This window comes from Canis lupus, chromosome 21 (assembly GCF_011100685.1).
Source record: "Canis lupus familiaris isolate Mischka breed German Shepherd chromosome 21, alternate assembly UU_Cfam_GSD_1.0, whole genome shotgun sequence".
Taxonomy (NCBI): domain Eukaryota; kingdom Metazoa; phylum Chordata; class Mammalia; order Carnivora; family Canidae; genus Canis; species Canis lupus.
In genome coordinates this window covers 49,632,113-49,655,228 of record NC_049242.1, presented here as the reverse complement: position 1 = coordinate 49,655,228, position 23,116 = coordinate 49,632,113, and the positions used below count along the sequence as shown (strand labels likewise).

At 34.8% G+C, this 23,116-nt stretch overlaps 1 protein-coding gene and 1 long non-coding RNA gene across 9 annotated transcripts in view; one reads left to right on the top strand and one right to left on the bottom strand.

Annotated features, from left to right (window-relative positions):
• Positions 1-23,116, bottom strand: part of METTL15 (methyltransferase like 15) — a 238,330-nt gene that overhangs the window by 54,874 nt on the left and 160,340 nt on the right. For 5 of the 8 annotated variants that reach the window (XM_038569297.1, XM_038569294.1, XM_038569293.1 and 2 more), the window contains one exon: positions 5,173-6,103. The exons of 2 other annotated variants lie outside the window; for them this stretch is intronic. In XM_038569297.1, the coding sequence (XP_038425225.1) occupies positions 5,658-6,103 (446 nt within the window). In that variant the 3' untranslated portion in view covers positions 5,173-5,657. Of the gene's footprint in view, positions 1-5,172; positions 6,104-23,116 lie in introns of those variants that run through there. One more of the 8 variants, XM_038569298.1, reaches the window with a different exon arrangement.
• LOC119865039 overlaps positions 1-23,116 on the top strand; it is a 90,369-nt gene that overhangs the window by 53,792 nt on the left and 13,461 nt on the right. The window lies entirely within an intron of this gene.

Sequence of the window (23,116 nt, the reverse complement as noted above, 5' to 3'; positions counted from 1 at the left end):
GATAAAGATGTGGTATATGCATAAAATGGACTATCACTCAGCCATAAAAAGAATGAAATAAAAAAAAAAGAATGAAATCTTGTCATTTGTGACAATATGACTGGAGCTAGGGGGTATTATGCTAAGTGAAATAAGTCAGACAAAGACAAATAACATATAATTTCACTTTGATGTGGGATCTAAAAATCAAAAACCCAAACAACCAAAAATGAAACAAAGCAAACCAATGAACCCAGAAACAGAATCATAAATACAGGGAACAAACTGAGTGACTTCCGGAAGGTAGAGGATTAACAGGGTGGGTGAGATAGGTAATGGGGATTAAAAGGTACAGACTAGTTATAAAATAAGTCACAAGAATGGAAAGTACAATGTAGGGAATATAGTCCATAATATTGTAATAGTTTTGTAAGGTGCCAGATACTAACTACACTTACTATGGGGAGCAGAGTGTAATGTGTAGGATTGTGGAATCACTACGTTGCAAATATGAAACTAATATAACATTGCATGTTAACTATATTTAAATTGAAAAAGTTAAAAAATGTCACCTTCAATTTATTAAATTTATTAATGGATAATATAGTATAAAACTATAAAAAAGGAGAGAAGTGAGAATTGATTTTAAATTCTTAATAGGGATCCCTGGGTGGCGCAGCGGTTTGGCGCCTGCCTTTGGCCCAGGGCGCGATCCTGGAGACCCGGGATCGAATCCCACATCGGGCTCCCGGTGCATGGAGCCTGCTTCTCCCTCTGCCTATGTCTCTGCCTCTCTCTCTCTCTCTGTGTGTGTGTGTGTGTGACTATCATAAATAAATTTAAAAAATCAAAAATAAAAAAATTTTAAATTCTTAATAGTCAGCTTTTTATTTTTATTACTTTTAAAGATTTTATTGATTTATTCATGAGAGACACAGAGAGAGAGAGGCAGAGACACAGGCAGGGGGAGAAGCAGGTTCCATGCAGGGAGCCCGATGCGGGACTCAATCCCAGGACTCTGGAGTCACTCCCTGGGCTGAAGGCAGATGCTCAATTACTGAGCCACCCAGGTGCCCCAATAGTCAGCTTTTTTTTTTTTTAAAGCTTATTTATATAAGTAATCTCTACACCCAACATGGGGCTCAAACTCATGGCCCCAAGCTGCATGCCCTTCCCACTGAGCCAGCCAGTTCTCCTCACCAAAATAGTCAACTTTTAATACATGCTATGTAATGAATGTGTGTGTGTGTGTGTGTGTGTGTGTGTGTGTGTATAAATGAAATAAAAGTGTGGATACAAATTTCTTATTTGTTGTACATTTTGAAAGTTCCATTAAGAACTATCTCATATTTTTTGAATGAGAGATTTGAAATGAAATAAAAAAATTTTAAATCTGCAGTGTAGATTCATCATTTCTACTTATTTAAAAACATAAATCAGAAAAAAAGAATTTCTGTATCTATGTGTCTGTTTTTGTGCCAGTACCACACTGTCTTGATGGTCACAGCTTTGTAGTACAACCTGAAATCTGGCATTGCGATGCCCCAAGCTATGTTTTTTTTTTCTTTCAATATTCCCCTGGTTATTTGTGGCCTTTTCTGATTCCACACAAATTTTAAGATGATTTGTTCCAACTCTCTGAAGAAAGTCCATGGTATTTTGAGAGGGATTGCATTAAATGTGTAAGTTGCCCTGGGTAGCATGGACATTTTCACAATATTAATTCTTCCAATCCATGAGCATGGAATATTTTTCCATCTCTTTACATCTTCCTCAATTTCTTTAGGAGTGTTCTATAGTTTTTAGGGTATAGATCCTTTACCTCTTTGGTTAGGTTTATTCCTAGCTATCTTATGCTTTGGGTGCAATTGTAAATGGGATTGACTCCTTAATTTCTCTTTCTTCAGTCTCATTGTTAGTGTATAGAAATGCCACTGATTTCTGGGCACTGATTTTGTATCCTGCCACGCTGCCGAATTGCTGTATGAGTTCTAGCAATCTTGGGGCGGAGTCTTTTGTAACCGGAGGGTATCATGCTGAGTGAAGTAAGTCAATCGGAGAAAGACAATTATATGGTTTCACACATACATGGAATATAATAGTGAAAGGGACCGTAAGGGAAGGGGGGAAACTGAGTGGGAAAAATTAGAGAAGAAGACAAACCATGAGAGACTCCTGACCCTGGGAACACAGGGTAGTGGAAAGGGAGACGGGTGGGGAGGATAAGGTGACATGGTGATGGGCACTGAGGGGGGCACTTCACAGAATGAGCACTGAGTGTTATACTATATGCTGGCAAATTGAATTTAAATACAATGTTTAAAAAATTGTAAAAAGTAAAAAAATTATGATTTTCAAATGCTTGCAAGGAAATTATAAGAGATATAAAGAAACCTACTTAGGCATATTGTATTCTCTTATAAACTGTTGGTTGTAACATGATAAATAATTCAATATAAATGACTTGGAGCATAAATTATAATTTTATATATTACATGAAATATAAAAGATATATAGATACCATTCATGTCTTCCAAAAGACCCTAGAAGCTCCAAAGATTCTATAGTAACTAATATACAATATTTAAAACAAAATGAATACACCAAATAGAGATATCAACTAAAAATTGCGTGCAGTTATTATTTAATTTCTTAATAAGCAATGAACTCAAACTTCTTAAGAACTTACACAATGGTACTGATGCTCTATTAAAGTGATTGGTAGAAAGCCGCAGATAAGAAATGTAAAACGATTGCTTGTTTTGTATTCATTATACTTTATTAGAAAAGAAATGCGCATTTCTTTTAACAATCAGTGTTTATATTCTGTATGTATTATTTGGATTTCACAAAAGCATTTTCCAGCATTAACCATTTAAAACTCATTCATATATTTTATTACGTGTCCCACAGCAAAGACTAAGAAGCAGGCAAGAATGATTGTTTAACAGCCTAAAACAGAAAATAGCTCCTGTATTTTCACACTACCACATTTTAAACCAATTTTGTGTTTGTTGAAGAAGGGATGTTTTTCATGCATAGTGCAGATTTTCTTCTATTATGGTATCCGGTCCTGGAGCTGCTGTAACAAATTACCCCACGCTGGGTGCCTTCCAACAACGGGAGTGTATCGTGTCATGGTTCTGCAGTCTGGAGGTCGGAAGTCAAGGCGTCAGCAAAGTTGGTGGCTCGCCCGTAAGCCTGAGGGAGCATCTATTCCATGCTTCTCTCTTGGCTTCTAATGGGGGCCAGCAATCCCTGGTGTGCCCTGGCTTGTGGATGAATCGTTCTAACCTCTGCCTTTACCTCCATGTGCCATTCTGCCCCGCATCTCCATCTTCTCTTCTTATAAGACAACACACATACTGGATTAAGGGCCTGCTCGGCTCTGGCATGACTTCAGCTGAACTACTTACATCTGCAGTGACCGTATCACCAAATAAGGTCATATTCTGACATTCTGAGAAGGACATGAATTTTTGAGGGGAAAACACTATTCAACCCAATGCAGTCACTTTCCATCTAACATTCAAGAACATTCAAGAAATCCCCATACTCTACAGGATCCAAAAATGACAGATGAAATAGGTCATTGTACAAAAGAGTGTGATCTCTTATTTTCTAACCAGGTACTTGGATGGGAATGTATCTTTGGGAACCTTTCTCATTCACAAATATGACTTATTTGCAAGAAAAACTGAAACCTCTTTTCAGGAAGGATTCAATGGAGTAGCCTATGTACAGTCATTTTTCTCTAATTTGAGGACACTGCTCCCTAGAATATTTTCTAATTCTCCACAATTAGAAATTAATTTCACTGCAGAATTGCTCTGATTTGAATAAAGCCTACAAAGTGTCAAATAAGCTTGAGAATTAAAGTCAAGCATTACAGAGGTAAAGTAAATCAAAGGTGAATTCAACTACTTAATTCCTATCCTTTGCCCATACTTACGTTGATATTTTATTCACTTGTACTCACCAATTCAGAATCTGTCACCATAATTGAGAAGATAAATTTTTCCTATATTTGAATAGTTTACTAAACATAATAATAGTATAAATATGATTATAGGGATAGCTACTTAAGAAAGCAGTCATTTATAAATACCTTAATCAACATGCCAACATACCCTTTGACTAATTATATCTCTTATTCATCCTTCAAGTCATAATTCAGCATTATAATGTCAGACCCGGTTTCCTTCAGTAACTGAAACCCCTATTAGATGTTCTTGCAGTGCCCTGTACAGCTTCTTTGTAGCTTTTACCACTGTTAATTTTGTATTGATTTTTGTGATTATTTAACTACCATCACTCTTCTCCACTAGACTACAGACTCCATAGAACAAGTACTGTGAGGTATGTGTATTTTATTTACCTTTGTTTCTCTGCCTAGCTCAGTACTTGCTGAATAACTGAAAAAATTAGAAATGCATATTTACATATAAAAAGTTGATATGTGAATCATGAATCAATCTCATTAATGTGTTAAAGAATCCTTTACCAACTGAATGTCTCCTAAATAAGCATTTTACTAATAGAGTTACTATTAGGTAATAAAAACGTTAGGGGTATATTCCTTAATATATCATACACATTTCTATTTCAAATAGACTTGGTTGAATTATTTCGAATAGCTCAATTTAAAATCCTGCAGGTTTCAGGGATCCCTGGGTGGCCCAGGGGTTGAGCGTCTACCTTTGGCTCAGGGCGTGATCCCAGGGTCCTGGGATCCAGTCCTGCATCGGGCTTCCTGCAGGGAGCGTGCTTCTCCCTCTGTGTTTCTGCCTCTCTCTCTATGTGTCTCTCATGAAAAAAATAGTCTTAAAAAAAATGCAGGAATCAAATAATGACATATTTTATTATGTGTCAAAGGCATTCTGGGAAAAAACATAATTAACTTCAAATATAAGTTTCATGAAATATTCTCTATGAGGGCTATTAGAGTAATTCTGCATTTTTACTTTGTAATACATAAAAAATGGTATATTTCATACTGTAAAATACCTTTAAAACAATGAACACTATAATTTCAAAAATGACAATATGATGCATTTTAAAAATACTTTAAAATTTAAAATTTGCATAATACCTATATTTGAGAGGACTATAATACTACTTAATTATTCCTTTTTTTTTTTTTTTTTTTTTTTTTTTTTTTTTTTTTTATTTTTTTTTTTTACTTAATTATTCCTAAATAAAAATAAAAATTTCTTTCATGATCATTACTAATTATTTGACCCACAGAAAGTCTGTTGCAAATGTGAATATCTAAATTCAGAATCTAGAGCATGCAGATACAATTATAACTTCTCTCTTTTGACAGCTTGAATTTACATATTTAGATATTCACAGTATTCTTCATTTTAAAAAATTTCCTGATTTTAGAGAAAGGACTGTATTTCATAATTAAATATAATGCTCAGATAAACACATTTTTCCAGTTTTGAGATGCTGCTGCTCCTTGAGTTGAACTTTCTGTGTCATGCTAATATTTCTGACATTTTCTTTCTAAGGAAAAAAATGGTAAATATCCTTAATTTCCACACATATACAGTATATCTCTTTATATAGATATAAATTCTCATACTTTCTTATATTAAGTTGTTCAGTAATATCACAACAAAAGAAGAGAAACTGTGGGGGGGGACTTAAAGGATCAAATGATGAAAACATTCTCATAATTTGATGGCTGCTCTGAGCTTGGCTGAACGAGCTCTGGGGTTTTCTTGCACCTCCTGATCGTCTGGAGTAAGTACTTTCTTGTGTATTAATTCCCACATTAAAGGGGCCTTGCTTATAGAGGCTCCTTCCATGTTTTCACGACCTGAACCCAACTTTAATGCTTGTATCACCTTCTGTCTAGCACTAAGATTAAACCTTTCTGTCATGCTTATCCCAAGCAAGAATCGTTTGACAATGCGATCCTCTAATGAATGGAAGGAGAGTGCAACAAGACGGCCACCAGGTCTCAGGAACTTTTGAGCTGTCTTCAATCCTGTGTAAAGTTCATTGAGCTCATTGTTCACAAATATTCGAAAAGCTTGGAAAGTCTTGGTAGCAATATGGGTAGATCGTTGTAGCAAGTCTTTCCGTGCAAAAACAGCAGAGGGAGGAAATGCACCTATGAGTAAGTTTTGTAAAAACAGGAAAAGAGGACAGGAAATATTAATATTTTCCATTGTAGATCTACTGGGTTGTGTGTGCAAATATTTAAGGAACTAGGTTTCATTACAAAATTGTGGCATTTCATCTATACTTCTGTTTTATTTCCAAGCATTCTATCAAGATTTAAACTATTGTGTCAGAAACAGCTTTCATGACTCATAAGAGTAACCAGAGTCAAACAAGGAGTAGAGAAAAAGGCAGACAAATATTTGAAGAAATAGTGACTTAAAAAAACTTCCCAGCTTAGGTGAAAAATACTAACTCACTGATACAAGAAGTTCAGTGAACCACAAGTAGAATAAACAGAAGAAAACTACATGTAGGGACATCATAAACTACTACAAGCTAATCAGAGAAATCTTAAATACAATAAAGAAATATATTACATAAAAGAGAACAAAAATATGATTAATAGTTATTTTCTCATTAGGACAATGGAAGCTATAAGATACTAGAATAGCATTCTAATTGTTGAGGAAAAAAAATTTGTCTTCCAAAAGGCTATCTAAAACTATTTTTCAGAATTAAAGGTTCAACAACATTTTCAAATAAATAAAAATGTTAGAGAATTCATTGCTAATATGTCTGCATTCAAGAAGTGCTAGAGAAAATCATGATGAAATATAATGATACCAGATGACAAACTGCATATACAGAAAAAAAGAAATTATAAATATATCTATATAGATACCTATATATCTATATATATATGAGTTCTTCTCTAAATTTCCTTAAAAGACAGGAGTCTTTAAGTGAAATTTTTTTTTACATTTATATATATAATATAGGTATAGATATGTACAAAGAATTAGAATGGATAAATGGATACTTTGGCAAAGTTCATTTGATTTACTGGAAGTTAAAGTTGCATATTGTGATCCCTCAAGCAACCAATAAAGATAATGCAAAGAAATAAAGCTAATATGATAATAGAGCATAAAAACAGTATACAAAAAATTATTGCATAGCATAAAAGGTAGAAGAGGTCTCTAAAAATGAGACAAACAGAAGAGGAATAGTAAAATAGCAGACAATAAAACCAAATATATTGATAATTACATTAAGTATAAATGTACTAAATACTCCAATATAAATGCAGAGGTTACCTGACTGAAAAATAAGCATAAGTATACATTGTCTAAAGAAATTTATGTTCAATATAAAAATACAAATAAAAGAGAGTAAGCAAAAGGCTGTGAAAAGATAGGCCATAAAGACAGAAACATAAAAATGAGAGATCATATTAATATTAGAAAAACTTTTAAAAAGGAGAATTCCTAGACCCAAAGAGGAACATTTCTTATTGAAAAAAAGGTCGATATAGCAGGAAGATACAACTATAAATGCATATGCACCAAGTAACATAGTTCTCAAAACTTAGATATCTCCATGAAAGACATTTATAAAACAATTGGTTTTTCACCAAGTTGTCAAGTTAGTTCAATGGAGAAAGAACAGATTTTTAATGAAAGTGATTATCATTAAAGATGAGCTTCAACTCTTACTGCACACTGTACACAAAAATCAATACAAATATGGAACACAGACCTAAGAGTAAACACTAAAGATAAAATAATATCTGACAAAACTCTAATCCAGAACATGTAAGTTATATCTCACAAGTTAACAATAATAAGCCAAACCAACTATGTTCAAAAATTTGAACAAACATATCACAAAAGATATATAGTCAATAAACACAGGTAAAGACATTCAACATTATTAGGCATAAAAATGCAAACTAAAGGGCAGCTTGGGTGGCTCAGTAGTTTAGCGCCACCTTCAGCCCGGGTCGTGTTCCTGGAGTCCCGGGATCAAGTCCCACGTTGGGCTCCCTGCATGGAGCCTGTTTCTCCCTCTGCCTGTGTCTCTGCCTCTCTCTCTCTCTCTCTCTCTCTGTGTCTCTCATGAATAAATAAATGAAATTTTAAAAAATGCAAACTAAAACCACAGTGAAATACCACTACACATTCATTAGAACTGCAAGACTGACCCAAGAATATTACTCAGCTATTAGAAATGACAAATACCCACCATTTGCTTCAACGTGGATGGAACTGGAGGGTATTATGCTGAGTGAAGTAAGTCAGTCAGAGAAGGACAAACATTATATGTTCTCATTCATTTGGGGAATATAAATAATAGTGAAAGGGAATATAAGGGAAGGGAGAAGAAATGTGTGGGAAATATCAGAAAGGGAGACAGAACATAAAGACTGCTAACTCTGGGAAACGAACTAGGGGTGGTAGAAGGGGAGGAGGGCGGGGGGTGGGAGTGAATGGGTGACGGGCACTGGGGGTTATTCTGTATGTTAGTAAATTAAACACCAATAAAAAATAAATTAAAAAAAAAAGAAATAAGAATGAAAGAGGGAAAAAAGTAGGGAAATAAGGACACTTCTAAGGGATAAATTAGCACAAAAATGATTACTAAAAGTTACATAACACGTCTAGAAACATCAATTATTTTAATACTAGAATATTGAAAGCAAACTAAAATAAATAAGATCAATTATGTAGTTTACATTACTAAAGAATTCATTTTACCCATGACTTAGGATCTGATTGTTCAGTAAATTGTATTGTTTATCCTTCCTATGCACAATCCCATTATAAACATAGAGATATGTATATTGCCCTTACTAACTGACCTGGAAATCATACAGGGCTTATGCTCAGTAAATATAGATTAAGTTGGCTAATAAAAAAAAAAAAAAAAAAAAAAGACTGACCCAAGAAGAAACAGATAATCTGAACAGAATTATTACAAGTGAAAGAATTAAATCAGTAATCAAAAGCAACACACAAAGAAGAGTACAGGCCAGGATGGCCTCACTGCTGAATTCTGACAAATATTCAAATAATTAAAAACATTACTTCACAAATGCTTCCAAAAAAGTTAAAGGAAACAGAATACTTCTCAAATTACTTTATGAGGCAAGTATTACTATGAAACTAAAACCAAAGGCACCACAAAAAATTACAGATCAGTATCTCTCTTTTAAATCCTCAACAAAATACTAGCAGACTCAATTCAGCAGCATATCAAAAGTATTATACATATGACCAAGAGGATGGTCATGACCAAGGATGGTTCAACAAATGAAAATTGACCAATGTCATACATCATATCTACAAAATGAAGAAAAAAACCACACATGATTATTTCAATTGATGCAGAAAAAGCATTTGAAAAAACTCAACACTCTTTTATGATAAAAACACTCAAGAACTAGGAATAGAGGGAAAGTACCTCAACATAATGAAGCCCATATATGAGAACCCAAAGCTAACATTATACTTAATGATGATAGACTGAAAGTTTTCCCTCAAAGATCATGAACAAGACAAGAATACCCATTTTCACCACTTCTACTCAACACAGTCCTGAAAGTTCTAATCAGAGCAATCAGACAAGAAAAAGAAATAAGAGGCATCCAAATTGGAAAAGAAATAGTAAAATTATCTCTTTTTACAGAGGACAGGATCTTATATGTAGAAAACACTAAAGATTACACATATACAAACACACACACCTTATGAAAGCTAACAAATGGATTCAGCAAAGCAGCAGTATATAAAATTAACATGCAAAAGTCGTGTTTCTATAGTTAATAATGAACAATCTAAAAATGTAATTTAAAAAATTCCATTTGCAATGGCATCAAAAAGAATCAAATACATAGCAGCAAAGTTAAAAAAAATGTAAAATTTACTCTAGGGAAGCTACAAAATTTTTTTTAATTGTTTAAGATAGTAATACTCCTCCAAATTGGTTTAAGATTCAACGCAATCTCTATCAGATCCCAGCTGACTTTTTTATACAAATTGAAAAGCTAATTCTAAAATTCACATAGAATTGTAAGAGACCCAGAACAGCCATAATGATCCTGGGCTTGGGGTTGGGAGAAGAGAATGAAAAAGGAGGACTCGAGCATAAAAAAGAGAGATCATGTTAATATTTAAAAAAAACACAAAATTTTAAAAAGGGGAATTCCTTAGATTCACCTAGAATCCCTACAATACTAAGGATTTCAAAATTTTCTAAAAAGCAATGGTAATTAAGACAGTGTGATGCTGGTAACAACAATGGACATAGAGATCAATGGAATATAATTGAAATCCCAGAAATAAACCCACATATCTTTGAGCAACTGATTTTGACAAGAATGTCAAAGCTATTCAATAGGGAAAGAATGGTCAATTGAATAAATAGTGTTAGGACAACTACATAGTCATATACTAAAAAATAGAGTTGGATCTTTAAATCATATAGAAAAATTAACTCAAAATGGATCAAAGACATAAATGTAAGAGCAAAAGCTGTAAAATTCTTGGAAGAAAACACAGGGATAAATATTAATGACTTTGAATTTGGCAAAAAAATTCTTAGATATGACACCCAAATCACAACAAAAGAAAATGGTACTTTATCAAAATTAATTTTGTTCTTCAAAGGACATCATCAAGAAAGTGAAAAGACAACTGAAAAAATGGAGAAAAAATTGCAAATCATGTATCTGTTAAGAGATTAATATATCTAGAATACATAAATAAGAAGGAAATTACAAAATGATGCATGTATGATACTATCTACATTTTATTTTTTTATTTTTTTTTTTTTTTAATTTTTTTTTTTTTTATTTATTTATGATAGTTACAGAGAGAGAGAGAGGCAGAGACACAGGCAGAGAGAGAAGCAGGCTCCATGCACCGGGAGCCCGACGTGGGATTCGATCCCGGGTCTCCAGGATCGCGCCCTGGGCCAAAGGCAGGCGCCAAACCGCTGCGCCACCCAGGGATCCCTACATTTTAAAGTATGTACATCAAAACAGACAAGCTCTATCTAGTTTTCAAGAATAAGGATAAAAAAATGTTGATTTTTAAATGAATCAATAAATATCATTTTCCTTAGACTTACTCCATTGGCATATAAATATGATATTAAAGTATAATGTTCAATGAATGCATACAGGAATTTTCTATTTAATTTTAAAAATTTGATTAATCGTGTCTTAAAATTTTTGTTTCTAGAGAATATCATCCCACAGAGATGTAATCCTTGTGGTCCAAATTCTATCTGGATGAAGATCTGGAAAGTAGGCTCTAATCCTGGCACTTGAGTCTCTGACATGCTTCTTACAGAAAAGTGTATTATACATAGCTGCTACCTTACTTCACATTTTAGTAACCTGTAGGTCCAGTAGTACATTGAGATACACTTGATTCATCTTCTTGGAAACTGGGTCAGAGAATGAAGGAAACTATCTTGTTTGTACAAGGGAGCTGAGAACCTGGCTGTCTAAAGTTAACCAGATCCATGGTATGGGTTCACTCTTTCATCCACAAAAGCTGATTGGCTGAAAGGCTAGAAGATGTTAGACGTTAGGGAATTTATCTTCCAACAAGCAGAAACAAAACATCAAAGCCAAAGCTAAAGAGGGAGGTCAACCTTTTTTATTTTTTATTCAATCTCCCCATTTCCCACAGAAAGAGTTCTGGTCACTGGGAAATGTGTTTTAAAACATTTTAAAATCTGAAAAATATCAATGCTTCATTTTTTAGAGCTTGGATTTAGAGGCTGCTTCAGGAAGAGTATATTCCTAAAGACTTGCATGTTTCAAATCTTGCATAATTCAACACTAATTTTCTCAAAGAAAAAAATGAATTATGAAATATTTTAATTTACATGTATTTTGATGTAAAATAGGATGTAAACATCTATGGAGCACGTGAAGCAACAAATAATGTAGCAGGTTTTTGGTTTAATGCTTTAAAACTTTGTTTGATACTATTGTCTCTAATATTTTGTAGAGATTAAATGGATGGCTCAACATGGTAATTGCTTAGCTTTCTTGGCATCTTATCACATTTCCAAGATACACATTTGAGGATGTGGTTATTAACAGCACTGAATTGGCCATAGCTGACTGTATATTAACTAATTTGATAAAATAACAGAAAGGCAGAGAGCTTAATCATATTTGCTTGATATTGTCAATGAGCATATTTTCAAAAAGTAATCAAAATAGAAAATGTTAAGATAACAAAATAATATCTGAGATCACCATGTAAATTCTAACATAAATAACAGCTTTGGTTCATTTGACATCACAAAACTTGGTAGGCATTTCCCTTCACCAGCTAACATACACCTTCCTGTGGTAGAATTATAGTTTATAATTCATTCACCCAGCTCGCTGTGAAAACTAGGAGATTCCTGACTAGCTCCGTTAACTGAAAGGATCTGTTTTTATTTCAAAGTATTTCACAGAAAGCGAGAATTTATTCATATTTTATATTATGCAACTTCATGTTTATATAATTAATATTCACTTTATATCCACACTGCATATGAATCTGAAGCTGAAAAATTAACACCACTGCGATCAATTTTTGACAATTTTTTCTTTATAAGGTCTACGAAGGCCTTGCCAGCCAGTGTCATATAATGGAAAAAGAAAATAAGAGCTTCCATTTTATTTAGGAATGGTCTTAAACGTAATAGGATAGCTCTAAACCATTAAAAGTTTTTCTTCTGTTTTTTTTTTGTTTTTTGTTTTTAATTTTTGCCTAGGGAATCCCAATCTGAGCTACGTGCATTGGGTTTCCCAGACAGGATCTCCAGGTGTGGTCCTGCCAGCTCCTCTCAAGTCCCGTCTTGATGGGCCAGAAGATGATAAAGGACTGTGATGGGCAATGTGTTCTGTGGAGCTTTCTGGTGCTGCTCTGGGGATCAAGAGTACACACCCTGCCTTATTAGTCTAAAAAGTTCAATTGCCAGGGATACCCTTCCAACAAAAACTGGCGTTTTTGTTTCTGTAATTTATAGGAAGAAAGGTTGACAATGCAGATCTTATAAAATGAAGAAGAAAAAAAACCAAAATAATTTAAAGAGCATATGGGAATGGAAATTAAAATAGTAGAAACAAAACATGGTACAGAGAGACAAGGCAAGAAAAGACAATCCTACTGTCAAAGATTAAGCAAGGTATTTTTGTCTGAATTAGAAAGTTTTAAGACAATCCATAAATGTCCTGTACCTATCAGGTAGCAAAAATGGGTTTGTTTGTGTAAGTCACTGGTCAGAGAGCAAGAGGCAGAGTTCTCGTAGGTAAGCAGGGACTATGTGAGAACAACTACGGGACCTGAAATTAGGCCAAAGGAAGAAAAATATTAAAGAGAACTGGTCCTTGACCTTGAGGAGCTCACTGTTATGCAATCCTTCTTCCTTCCTTCACCCCTTCTCATATCCCATAACCTGTTATCAGAGAGAGAAACCGATCCTCTCTACTCTTCCATTTCCTGACGTTAGTCACAGAAGTTGTGCGGCTAATTCACCTGATTAAGGCATCCAGTAGTGGGTCAGACCGAAAATATGGACTCACCTGATTTGGTGCTTAGAGAAAATCTCCTCTTTGTATTTTCTATCAATGGACTTAGTTAACACTCAGCCAGTGTCTACGAGTCCTAAGTGGGAAGAGCTGTGTGCCTGTTGCACTCTACTAGAATTTTACTTCTCTGTTTACTTCTCTGTCTCAGTACCTTGACTTGTGAGTAGGCGCTCGTTCACATTCACTCTTCAGAGAAGCTTGTGGCTCTCTACCTTGACTGTGTATCAGTCACCTGTGGAGCCTTTGAAAAAAATAAGGATGCCTGGCCCCAGTCCAGACCTATGGAATCAGTTTCAGGGGTTTATTACACAGTAATCACTACTCCTAAAAAGCTTCACAGAGGATTTTGATTGCAGCTCAGATTAAGAACTACGATAGTAAACATTCTGTAAATGTTTGTTGAAAAGATAATAAATAGATAAAGAATGGACAAAAATAAATGGATAAGTGAATGAAAATCCAGGACCATTATTACAAACAGTTTCAGTCACATCATTAGATGGATATATAAAGAGTGTAATATTCAGTTGCACCAATGAATGGCTAAATGATCAGCATGTATTTATTCACAGAAAACATCATGCACTGAATTTTCAATTAATGTCATGAAATGACCTACTTTTTGGCCAAATGTGAATGTGGGTACCAAGTGATGATTTTAATGGGGCATAGGAACTCTCAAATTTGCTAGCAATTTCATTATCTCAATATAACTATTTCCATGTATTTAGTGATATTTGATACTGGCTGGGAATGTCCTTAATGAATCAATTATTTGCACATGCAACAGAGCACCTGCAAATAATTTTAACTTCAGGAAATGCAAACTTGCAAGCCTTTATTAACTGAAATGAGCCAATGTGCAAGGTGAACTTTTTTTGCATATTTCTTTTACAGAATAAAGTGAGACATGAGAATGTGATGGTCATCAAGACCTTCCGTGGTTTCAGCTCACTTTTTTTTCCACAGATTAGTGCACAATATTGTTGAGATTTACTGTAAGCTTTTATTTCAGTTAACACCTATGAAACCCTAAACCACGAGTTTTCTCAACTCTTCAAAACAGCAGAACTGTTGTCCTCCTAATACTCTTTTCTCCCTGTTTTGAGGGATTTTTTTATCCTTTTGAGGGATTTTTTTATACTTTTAAAATAAAAGTATTTTATTATACTTTATAATAGCAAAATTATGTCAGTAAAACTGACTCCAAAAAAGAATTAAAGGCTAACATACATTTAATAGCAAGATGTTTTCAAGTTAAGTACATTTTTAAAAAAGTATAGTTAAAAGTAAATGTACTTTAAATCCACCATGGGGTAACAAGTTGTAATTTCAATTCAATTGTACATTATTTGGTTATATCTCACAATAATGTTGGGAAAATTCCCAACACAGAGATTGACCCTAGCTGTTCAAGAAAACTGTTTATGGTCCTGCCTCATTAGAGGCACTGCATTCTCACATTCCGAATTAGGTTTGTCGTTGCAGGATTTTTAAAGTTCCTGACAGTCCCATATTCCTACTCTTCTTATCAGCGATTTTTGGATGGCTCCGTATCCAGAACCCCATCATTTCTCACCAATTCCACTGCTATCACCTAATTCAAGCCATCATCATCTTTCCACACAACCACCAGACCAATCCTTTTCATATAAAAATTAGATCCTGTGATTACACAGTTTAACATCTCCAGTGTCTTCCTGTCGTATGTAATAGAAACTGAAGTTCTCACCTTGGCCAAATGTCTCTGTGTCATATGCAATCATTGCTTCCTACCGCTCCTATTGCTCTGACCTCACCTTCCTGACCCTGAGCTCTGTACTCTTACCTGAACCATGGCATGGTCCCGCCTAGGTCCCTTGGCCTGTATCTAGGAAATCTGCCTTCTTAGACCTGGATGGCTTATACCCTACTTCACTCAGGTATCTTCTTAAACATCACAGAATCAGAAAGGTTGCCCTTGACTACAGGTATGAAGAGCAGCATCCTGTCCCTAAATTCCCCTTACACTGTTTAATTTTTTTCATGATACTTTATCAGGGACAAATATTTACTTGTTTACCCCCGTCTTCTTCTACTGTAACATGATGAATTCAGTGAAAACAGAGAACTGTTTGCTCACTGCCATAAATCTTTTGCACCACAAAGAGTTGGTGGATTTAAAGAATGTACTTAACAGTACAAATAAATCTAGTCATTGTTTAAAAAAAAATCAAAAGGAAATATCATCAGTTACATATGTAGTAAAACATTAATGTCATTACTCCTTAAATCTCACCTCAAGAGTAACCAAAAGGTATACTTTATAACTTTCTTCTTGATAAACATACATGATATTTTGTATACAATGTACCTGTGCATTTATTTGTTAGGAGGGAATGATCTGCACAATAACTTGCAACTTGCTTTATTTACTTAAAAATTTCAGTTGTGTGGATGCATTATAATTCATTTTGTTTGTTCATTAACAGATGTTTGTGGTGTGAAACGCAGTTATTAAGATAGAGACAGTCTCTACTCTGCTGGAGCTCATGTTGCCATCACAGCAGTAGCATTTAGGATGTTCTCTATTTTTGCTAACACAAAAATGCTGCAATAAACATGTGAATTACACATTTTAAATTTCTGCATGATAGAAAAGCTCTACAGAATAAAAGGAGGGCCACACTGTGGGAAAAGAATTTGTAACTATTCGAGCCTATGAAATCTATACAATTAGAGTTTTTAGGTCAAAGACTTTTTGCGTCCATTTAAATTTGGATCGATATTTCTAAATTTACTCTCTCAATAGGTTGTACCAATTTATTTCCATCAATAGTACATGAGAAAGCCCATCTGCTTACATCTACACTGGTACTAAAACTAGTTCTTTTTTTTTTTTTTTAACCTTAACTAGCCTAATATAGTGAGCCTGATATAGTTTTTCAGTTATTTATTTGCATTTCTTTGGCAACTAGTAGAATGGGGCATCCTTTCAAATCTAATGGCCATTTGATTACAGCTATGTATTGACTGAGCAAACCCTTTGTCCATGTTCTTATCTGATGTTTTTCTTTATTGATTTAAGAGCTATTTATAAAATAAAGATATTAACCATTTTCTCTCATATACAGTTGCAGATATTTTTCGGGGATTGTGACTGTCTTTTTACTTTGTGGAGTTTTTCTGCCATACAGAAATTAAAAGAGTATATAGATTTTTTTCCCCATATCTTATAGATTTTACCAAGTTTAGGAAAGCTCTCCTCACTCCAACATTCTGTAGTTATAATCAACTCTACATTTTCTGGCATATTTCTAGTTCAGAAAATTTATTTTTAGTATGTTATGAGGCAGGGATCTAACTTCATTTCTTGAAAATTACATAGCCAATTGTCCTTTAAGTTGTACAGTATTTCCTTACTTATTTGAAGTACCACTTTAATCATATACTACATTTTTATATACAAATAGATCTTCTGGATTCTCAATTGTGTCCCATTGATGTATTTCTCTATTTTTCTGCCAAATTCCAAATTACTATTGTTGTTTTCTTTCCCAGTATGTTTTGCTATCAAGTGGGACAAACTCCCCTACCCTCAACCATTATCTTTCCTTACTTGGGTATTCTCATGCAGTTACTATTCCAAATTAAATTTAGAAATAATCAATAAAGTATATAAAAACATTTTGATTAAAATTGAGCTGATTTTCTAAACTGATATGGATAAAATTTACATTATCATAAAATCAAACAATCTATCTAGGAAACATAGTATTTCCGTTAGTATTTTACATGTCCTTTGTTAAAGTTTAATAGTTGTCTTCACCTAAGTTATGATCAGTTAAGTTTGTGTATGATGTTTACACGTAGGCACTTTAAACATCCATATGGAAAAGCCTAAGAAGTGACAATGATTAAGACAACACGGTGTAATAGAAATGGCGCTGGGCAAAAGAAAGGAGAAACTAGGTTCAATGATCAGATCTTTTACTTTTCAATAGCTGTTTGATATGGGGCAATGACACTTCTGAGTTTGTTTTGCCACTAGAACATGAGATGATAACACTTCTCACAGGATTATTGCGAAGATCAAATAAAGAAAATGTTCAGAAGCACCGAGCACATACTCCGTATAAATGTGCAGACTGCACAGTCACTTTATGAATGCCATTCATCCATTTATTTATTTACTATTCTCTGTTGTAAAATGGAGTAGGTGGGGAGGGGATTTGAGATGTTAATTTGAAAATCCTACCAAACTAATTCTACTTTCATCCTGGACTAATAGGAGAGTAGGTGGGATAGAGGGTTGTTGAAAACACCTGAAGCATCTGAGTAATAATACTCAATGGATTTAAGCATCAGATTAAAAGACTCAAAAAAAAAAGATTAAAAGATTCAGTATCCAAAATGAAGTATAAAATTTTCCTTTTGTACAAATGGTGCACTTCTAAGCTTACAAAGTGGCATGTAGGCCTTAAGACGATGAAGACAGTATGGCACTGAAGTGAGAAATCCCTTAAAAATCACTTTTTAGTTTGACCTTGACTATTTAATGACCGATGCTAAAAACTCTAAGAGCTCTAATTTAACTATCTAAACCTTCTAGGTTGCATTGCATTCACCTGGCCAAGTTACTGCCCATAATTAACTTTTAGATTTCTCTTGCCATCCAAGTATACAGCTTGTCTTCTGGCATCTTGAGCACACAGTAGTTTTTGGTCTCCATTCATTCCTTCTCCCTTTGCTTTAGTTTTCATGGAGTACCTCTCTGCACAGGGCATCTTTTTTCTTAAGCATACTTCCACAAGGATGAAATACTGAAATATAATGTGAATAATTTTAAACCATGCCCTTTCTTTTTTCAAAGATCCAAAACCCCAATTTATTTAGTCCGTTTATTAGTTGCGTGGAATCTTTAGCTAAAAGAAATGGTTTCAATTAAAATTGTCACCAGCAATATTTGGTGAAATTCAGAAACTGCATCCTGAATATCATTCATTCATTCATTCATTCATTCATTCAGATAGTATTTATTGTGCACATTTGTACTAAACACTGAGGATTAAAATGTTTATGAAGACACTGTAGTCCCTGCCCTCAAGAAATTCAAACCCAATAAGGAGAATATATAAACACTGTGAGGAGGACTATAAACAAGGATTATACACCCTATTAAGGGAAGGAACCATGACCCTTATACAGACAGCATTTTCCAATTTAGAGTTCTGGGGGTCAGAGACCTTGTTAACTACACAGCACCTTCACTCCCCAACCAAATACCAATATGGCTGTTGGCGAGTAAAGTCTGAGAAATGCAGCCTGCTACACTCTTCTTCTGGAGATCCACAAGCTCCGCTGGCATGGAAAAGCTCTGAATATCATTGTTTCACTTTGTTTCCCTAGCATTACCAAACTTTCTGAAATAAAAACTTTAATTTTTAATAACAACTATCTGTTCCGTAGGATTTGTTTTCTGGTAAGAAAATACTTAAAGTCTGTTTGGTGTTGATCACTCCTCACATATCTTAATCATGTAATTAAATCCCTATAATAATTCTGAGGCAAGAAGTAGATTTTCTTTTTCATTTAAACATGAAAAACTGGGGGTTAAAGGTCTCTTCCCAAGTTCACAGGGCTCAAATGGAAAAATCGGTCTTTTTAACATGAAGCCCACTCCTACAACAATTCTTTTTATGATACAGAATGAATCTAATTCCTCCAGAGGAGAGGAGAGGCTTAACGTTTCTGGCTAGTTCATCTGAGAAACACACTCTAGGAGGGCCAGATTAGTATTAGTTTTTTTGTCTTGTTGTTGTTTTTTTTAACTCGATTTATTATATAGGTGTGTCTATTTTTCAGTTTCCTGAGGATGTTATTGAGTTTTCTTGTCTTTATGTGTGCTCAAAACAAAGCAACAATTTTAGGATGGCACATTCACCAAACCATCTCATCTCCTTTTTCCTGATTAGAATTTAAGGAAGTTAAGATGAAATCACATGGCTCAGAATGATTTCCAGAAGCTCTGATTCCATGTCTAGTGTTTTATATAACAATGTCATTTTCTGGGAGAAAATGATGGTGGAATCTTTACTCTAAGCCTGAATAGCCTTTTACTGAGAGATGTTGTAATGGAACCCAAATCACTTTGCATCAAGTTGCAAGAGTTTGGCTTTCTCTCCACTTTTCCCTTGGGGAGATGTGCATTGTTAGGCCTAAAGACTGCACATCTGGTGAAGGCGGCAACTGCCCTGGTCTCTTACCCTGGGAACGGTAATGAATACCTTTGGCTTTTGTCCTTTTCGTTCTATTGAGAATAACATATTGTTAGCTCAGGTTATTAGACTGTAAATTTGTCTCTCTTTTTCATCAGCTTTCTTGATAGTGGGTTTAAAAAAGAAACAGCTACTACTGCTGTCATTATCAAAAGACTTCTGGGCAAGTACTGATTACATGTTTTTGATTAAGAATCTAGACTCATCCAATGCAGTACACACTGGGCTTTTCCTGACTCACCTGCTAGGAAAGGAGCCCTTTATAGTTGTTTTTATGTTCCAAAAATAAGTGCTTAATATTCTCTTGCTAAGCAAAATGAGGGAACAAGCTTGTGTATAATTAGAAAAAAAGGGCTCTGATGGCTAAAATCTTGGATAATTAAACCCTGCTCCTTTTATTTTTTCCTTAAAGCTTCTTGAGAAACATTGTAAGAGAAGACTGAAAGATTTTCTATACATTTGAGATGATGCATTTCTTGTAAATCCACCATTTTAGCAACAACAGGGCAGTGATCTTTGCTCTCCCTCGCAGTCTCGAATGCCTTTCGCCCTCTTCTTACAGTTTATGTCTATTCATCCCTAACGCTCACAAAGGTGGCATCTTCTCCAGGAAGCTTTTGCAATGACCTTTTTATACATATCTCAACAAACCTTTACCATCCTACTAGGCTGTAAAAGATCCAAAGATATTTTATTATCTTCCTTTACATTCTCAGTCCCAGGTCTATAGCCTGGTGCACAGTAGGTGGCAAAGGCAAAAATCCACTAAATAAGAGATGTACCATAACCAGTATTCTAAGCGTGGAGATTCACGAACACCCTGAAATCTTTTGTAAGACTTTGTGTGTATATGCAGTTTTATGTGGAGATAATCCAGGGTTTTTACTGAATTCTTAACTATATCAGGAACATCAAAGTAGGTAAATTCCTGGTGAAAACAGAGTCTGCTGAGTTTTCAGCTTATAATTTACCATCTTTAATGATACCAGCAAAAAAAGTCTCTGTCTTCATTTAGTTTTATTTTGTCATATTTTTCTTTAACTCCGGGAATACCACCACTTGGCATCATCAGAAGCAGGGACTAAGAACCCGCAGCAGAAGTTGGAAACTGTTATCAGTGAATATTCTGTTTTCTGCTGACTCACAAGGAATTTCATATTAAAAGTAAGAGAAAACCTTGCTTAGTAACAGTCTGCACTACATATAATAATAGAACACAATTTGTATGGGGAAGTGGTAAGATAGATTTCATTCATAAAAAACACCATGCTTCTGGCTAGATAAATGACTTGAAGTCCCAGAGAGAAATTATCATTTTTAGTTCTGGGATACCCTTATGCTACTTACACTTTTTAAAATTTAATACATTCACATGTTCAAATGTATTGAGATTTTTAAGCTTGTGAATGAAATTAGCAACGTGCTGTGGCTGTCAACGTGATGCATTGCAATTCCCCCTGAGTGGTAGGGTTTAAAAATTAATTCAGCTCTTGCACCTGTTTGCCGGCATTCGTCTGCTGAATTTCCATCACATTTAATAAGTCTCTGTGACGCAACTTGTGTCCTTTTGCCTGGGCTCCTATAATACAGTGTTAAATTCTCACCCATTTGAAATTCAAGTAATATTACAAATTTCAAACTGTTAATTAAAATCTGTGAACTTGAATGGTTCTGGATAAAATTGGCTTTACTCAGTGAGGTTCTTTTTAAACTTCTTCAGCGTCTCATCTAATCCCCAGCTCCTACCAGGTTAAGTCTGATGACAACATGATCTCACTATGGGTGGTGGAGGCTTACAAATCCTCCTACAATAGGGAAAAATCAAGTTATGGGCTCGAGCAAAAAAGGTAAAGAGGAACGATATCTGCTGAGATGAAATAAGAAACATGGCTGAGGAAGGAATGGATTGATATTTTTCATGTGTTACTTTTCAATAAAATACATTATACATTAATAATCCATAATGTAATGTAATATACTATAATTTTATAGTACATAAGTCTTAAAGTGCTGAGTATAGATGGTATATATCAAAGTGAATCATGATTGCTTTTATCTATTTAGGTGGTCAACATTAAATGTAATGATTGAATCTTTAGGGAGGGATTGAGGCCTATTTGCCAAATGCTGTGAACACAAAGGTGGAGTCTAAGTAGGAAGTTCTAGTATATTTCATATCTGGGGGCATCACAATGCCAGATTTCAGGTTGTACTACAAAGCTGTGGTCATCAAGACAGTGTGGTCCTGGCACAAAAACAGACACATAGATCAATGGAACAGAAGAGAGAACCCAGAAGTGGACCCTGAACTTTATGGTCAACTAATATTCGATAAAGGAGGAAAGACTATCCATTGGAAGTAAGACAGTCTCTTCAATAAATGGTGCTGGGACCTTTGGACATCCACATGCAGAAGAATGAAACTAGACCACTCTCTTTCACCAGACACAAAGATAAACTCAAAATGGATGAAAGATCTAAATGTGAGACAAGATTCCATCAAAATCCTAGAGGAGAACACAGGCAACACCCTTTTTGAACTCAGCCACAGTAACTTCTTGCAAGATACATCCATGAAGGCAAAAGAAACAAAAGCAAAAATGAACTATTGGGACTTCATCAAGATAAGAAGCTTTTGCACAGCAAAGGATACAGTCAAAAAAACTAAAAGACAACCCACAGAATGGGAGAAGATATTTGCAAATGACATATCAGAAAAAGGGCTAGTTTCCAAGATCTATAAAGAACTTATTAAACTCAACACCAAAGAAACAAACAATCTAATCATGAAATGGGCAAAAGAGATGAACGGAAATCTCACAGAGGAAGACATAGACATGGCCAACATGCACATGAGAAAATGCTCTGCATCACTTGCCATCAGGGAAATACAAATCAAAACCACAATGAGATACCACCTCAATGAGATACCAGTGAGAATGGGGAAAATTAACAAGGCAGGAAACCACACATGTTGGAGAGGATGCGGAGAAAAGGGAACCCTCCTGCACTGTTGGTGGGAATGTGAACTGGTGCAGCCACTCTGGAAAACTGTGTGGAGGTTCCTCAAAGAGTTAAAAATAGACCTGCCCTACGACCCAGCAATTGCACTGTTGGGGATTTACCCCAAAGATACAGATGCAATGAAACGCCGGGACACCTGCACCCCGATGTTTATAGCAGCAATGTCCACAATAGCCAAACTGTGGAAGGAGCCTCGGTGTCCATCGAAAGATGAGTGGATAAAAAAGATGTGGTTTATGTATACAATGGAATATTACTCAGCTATTAGAAATGACAAATACCCACCATTTGCTTC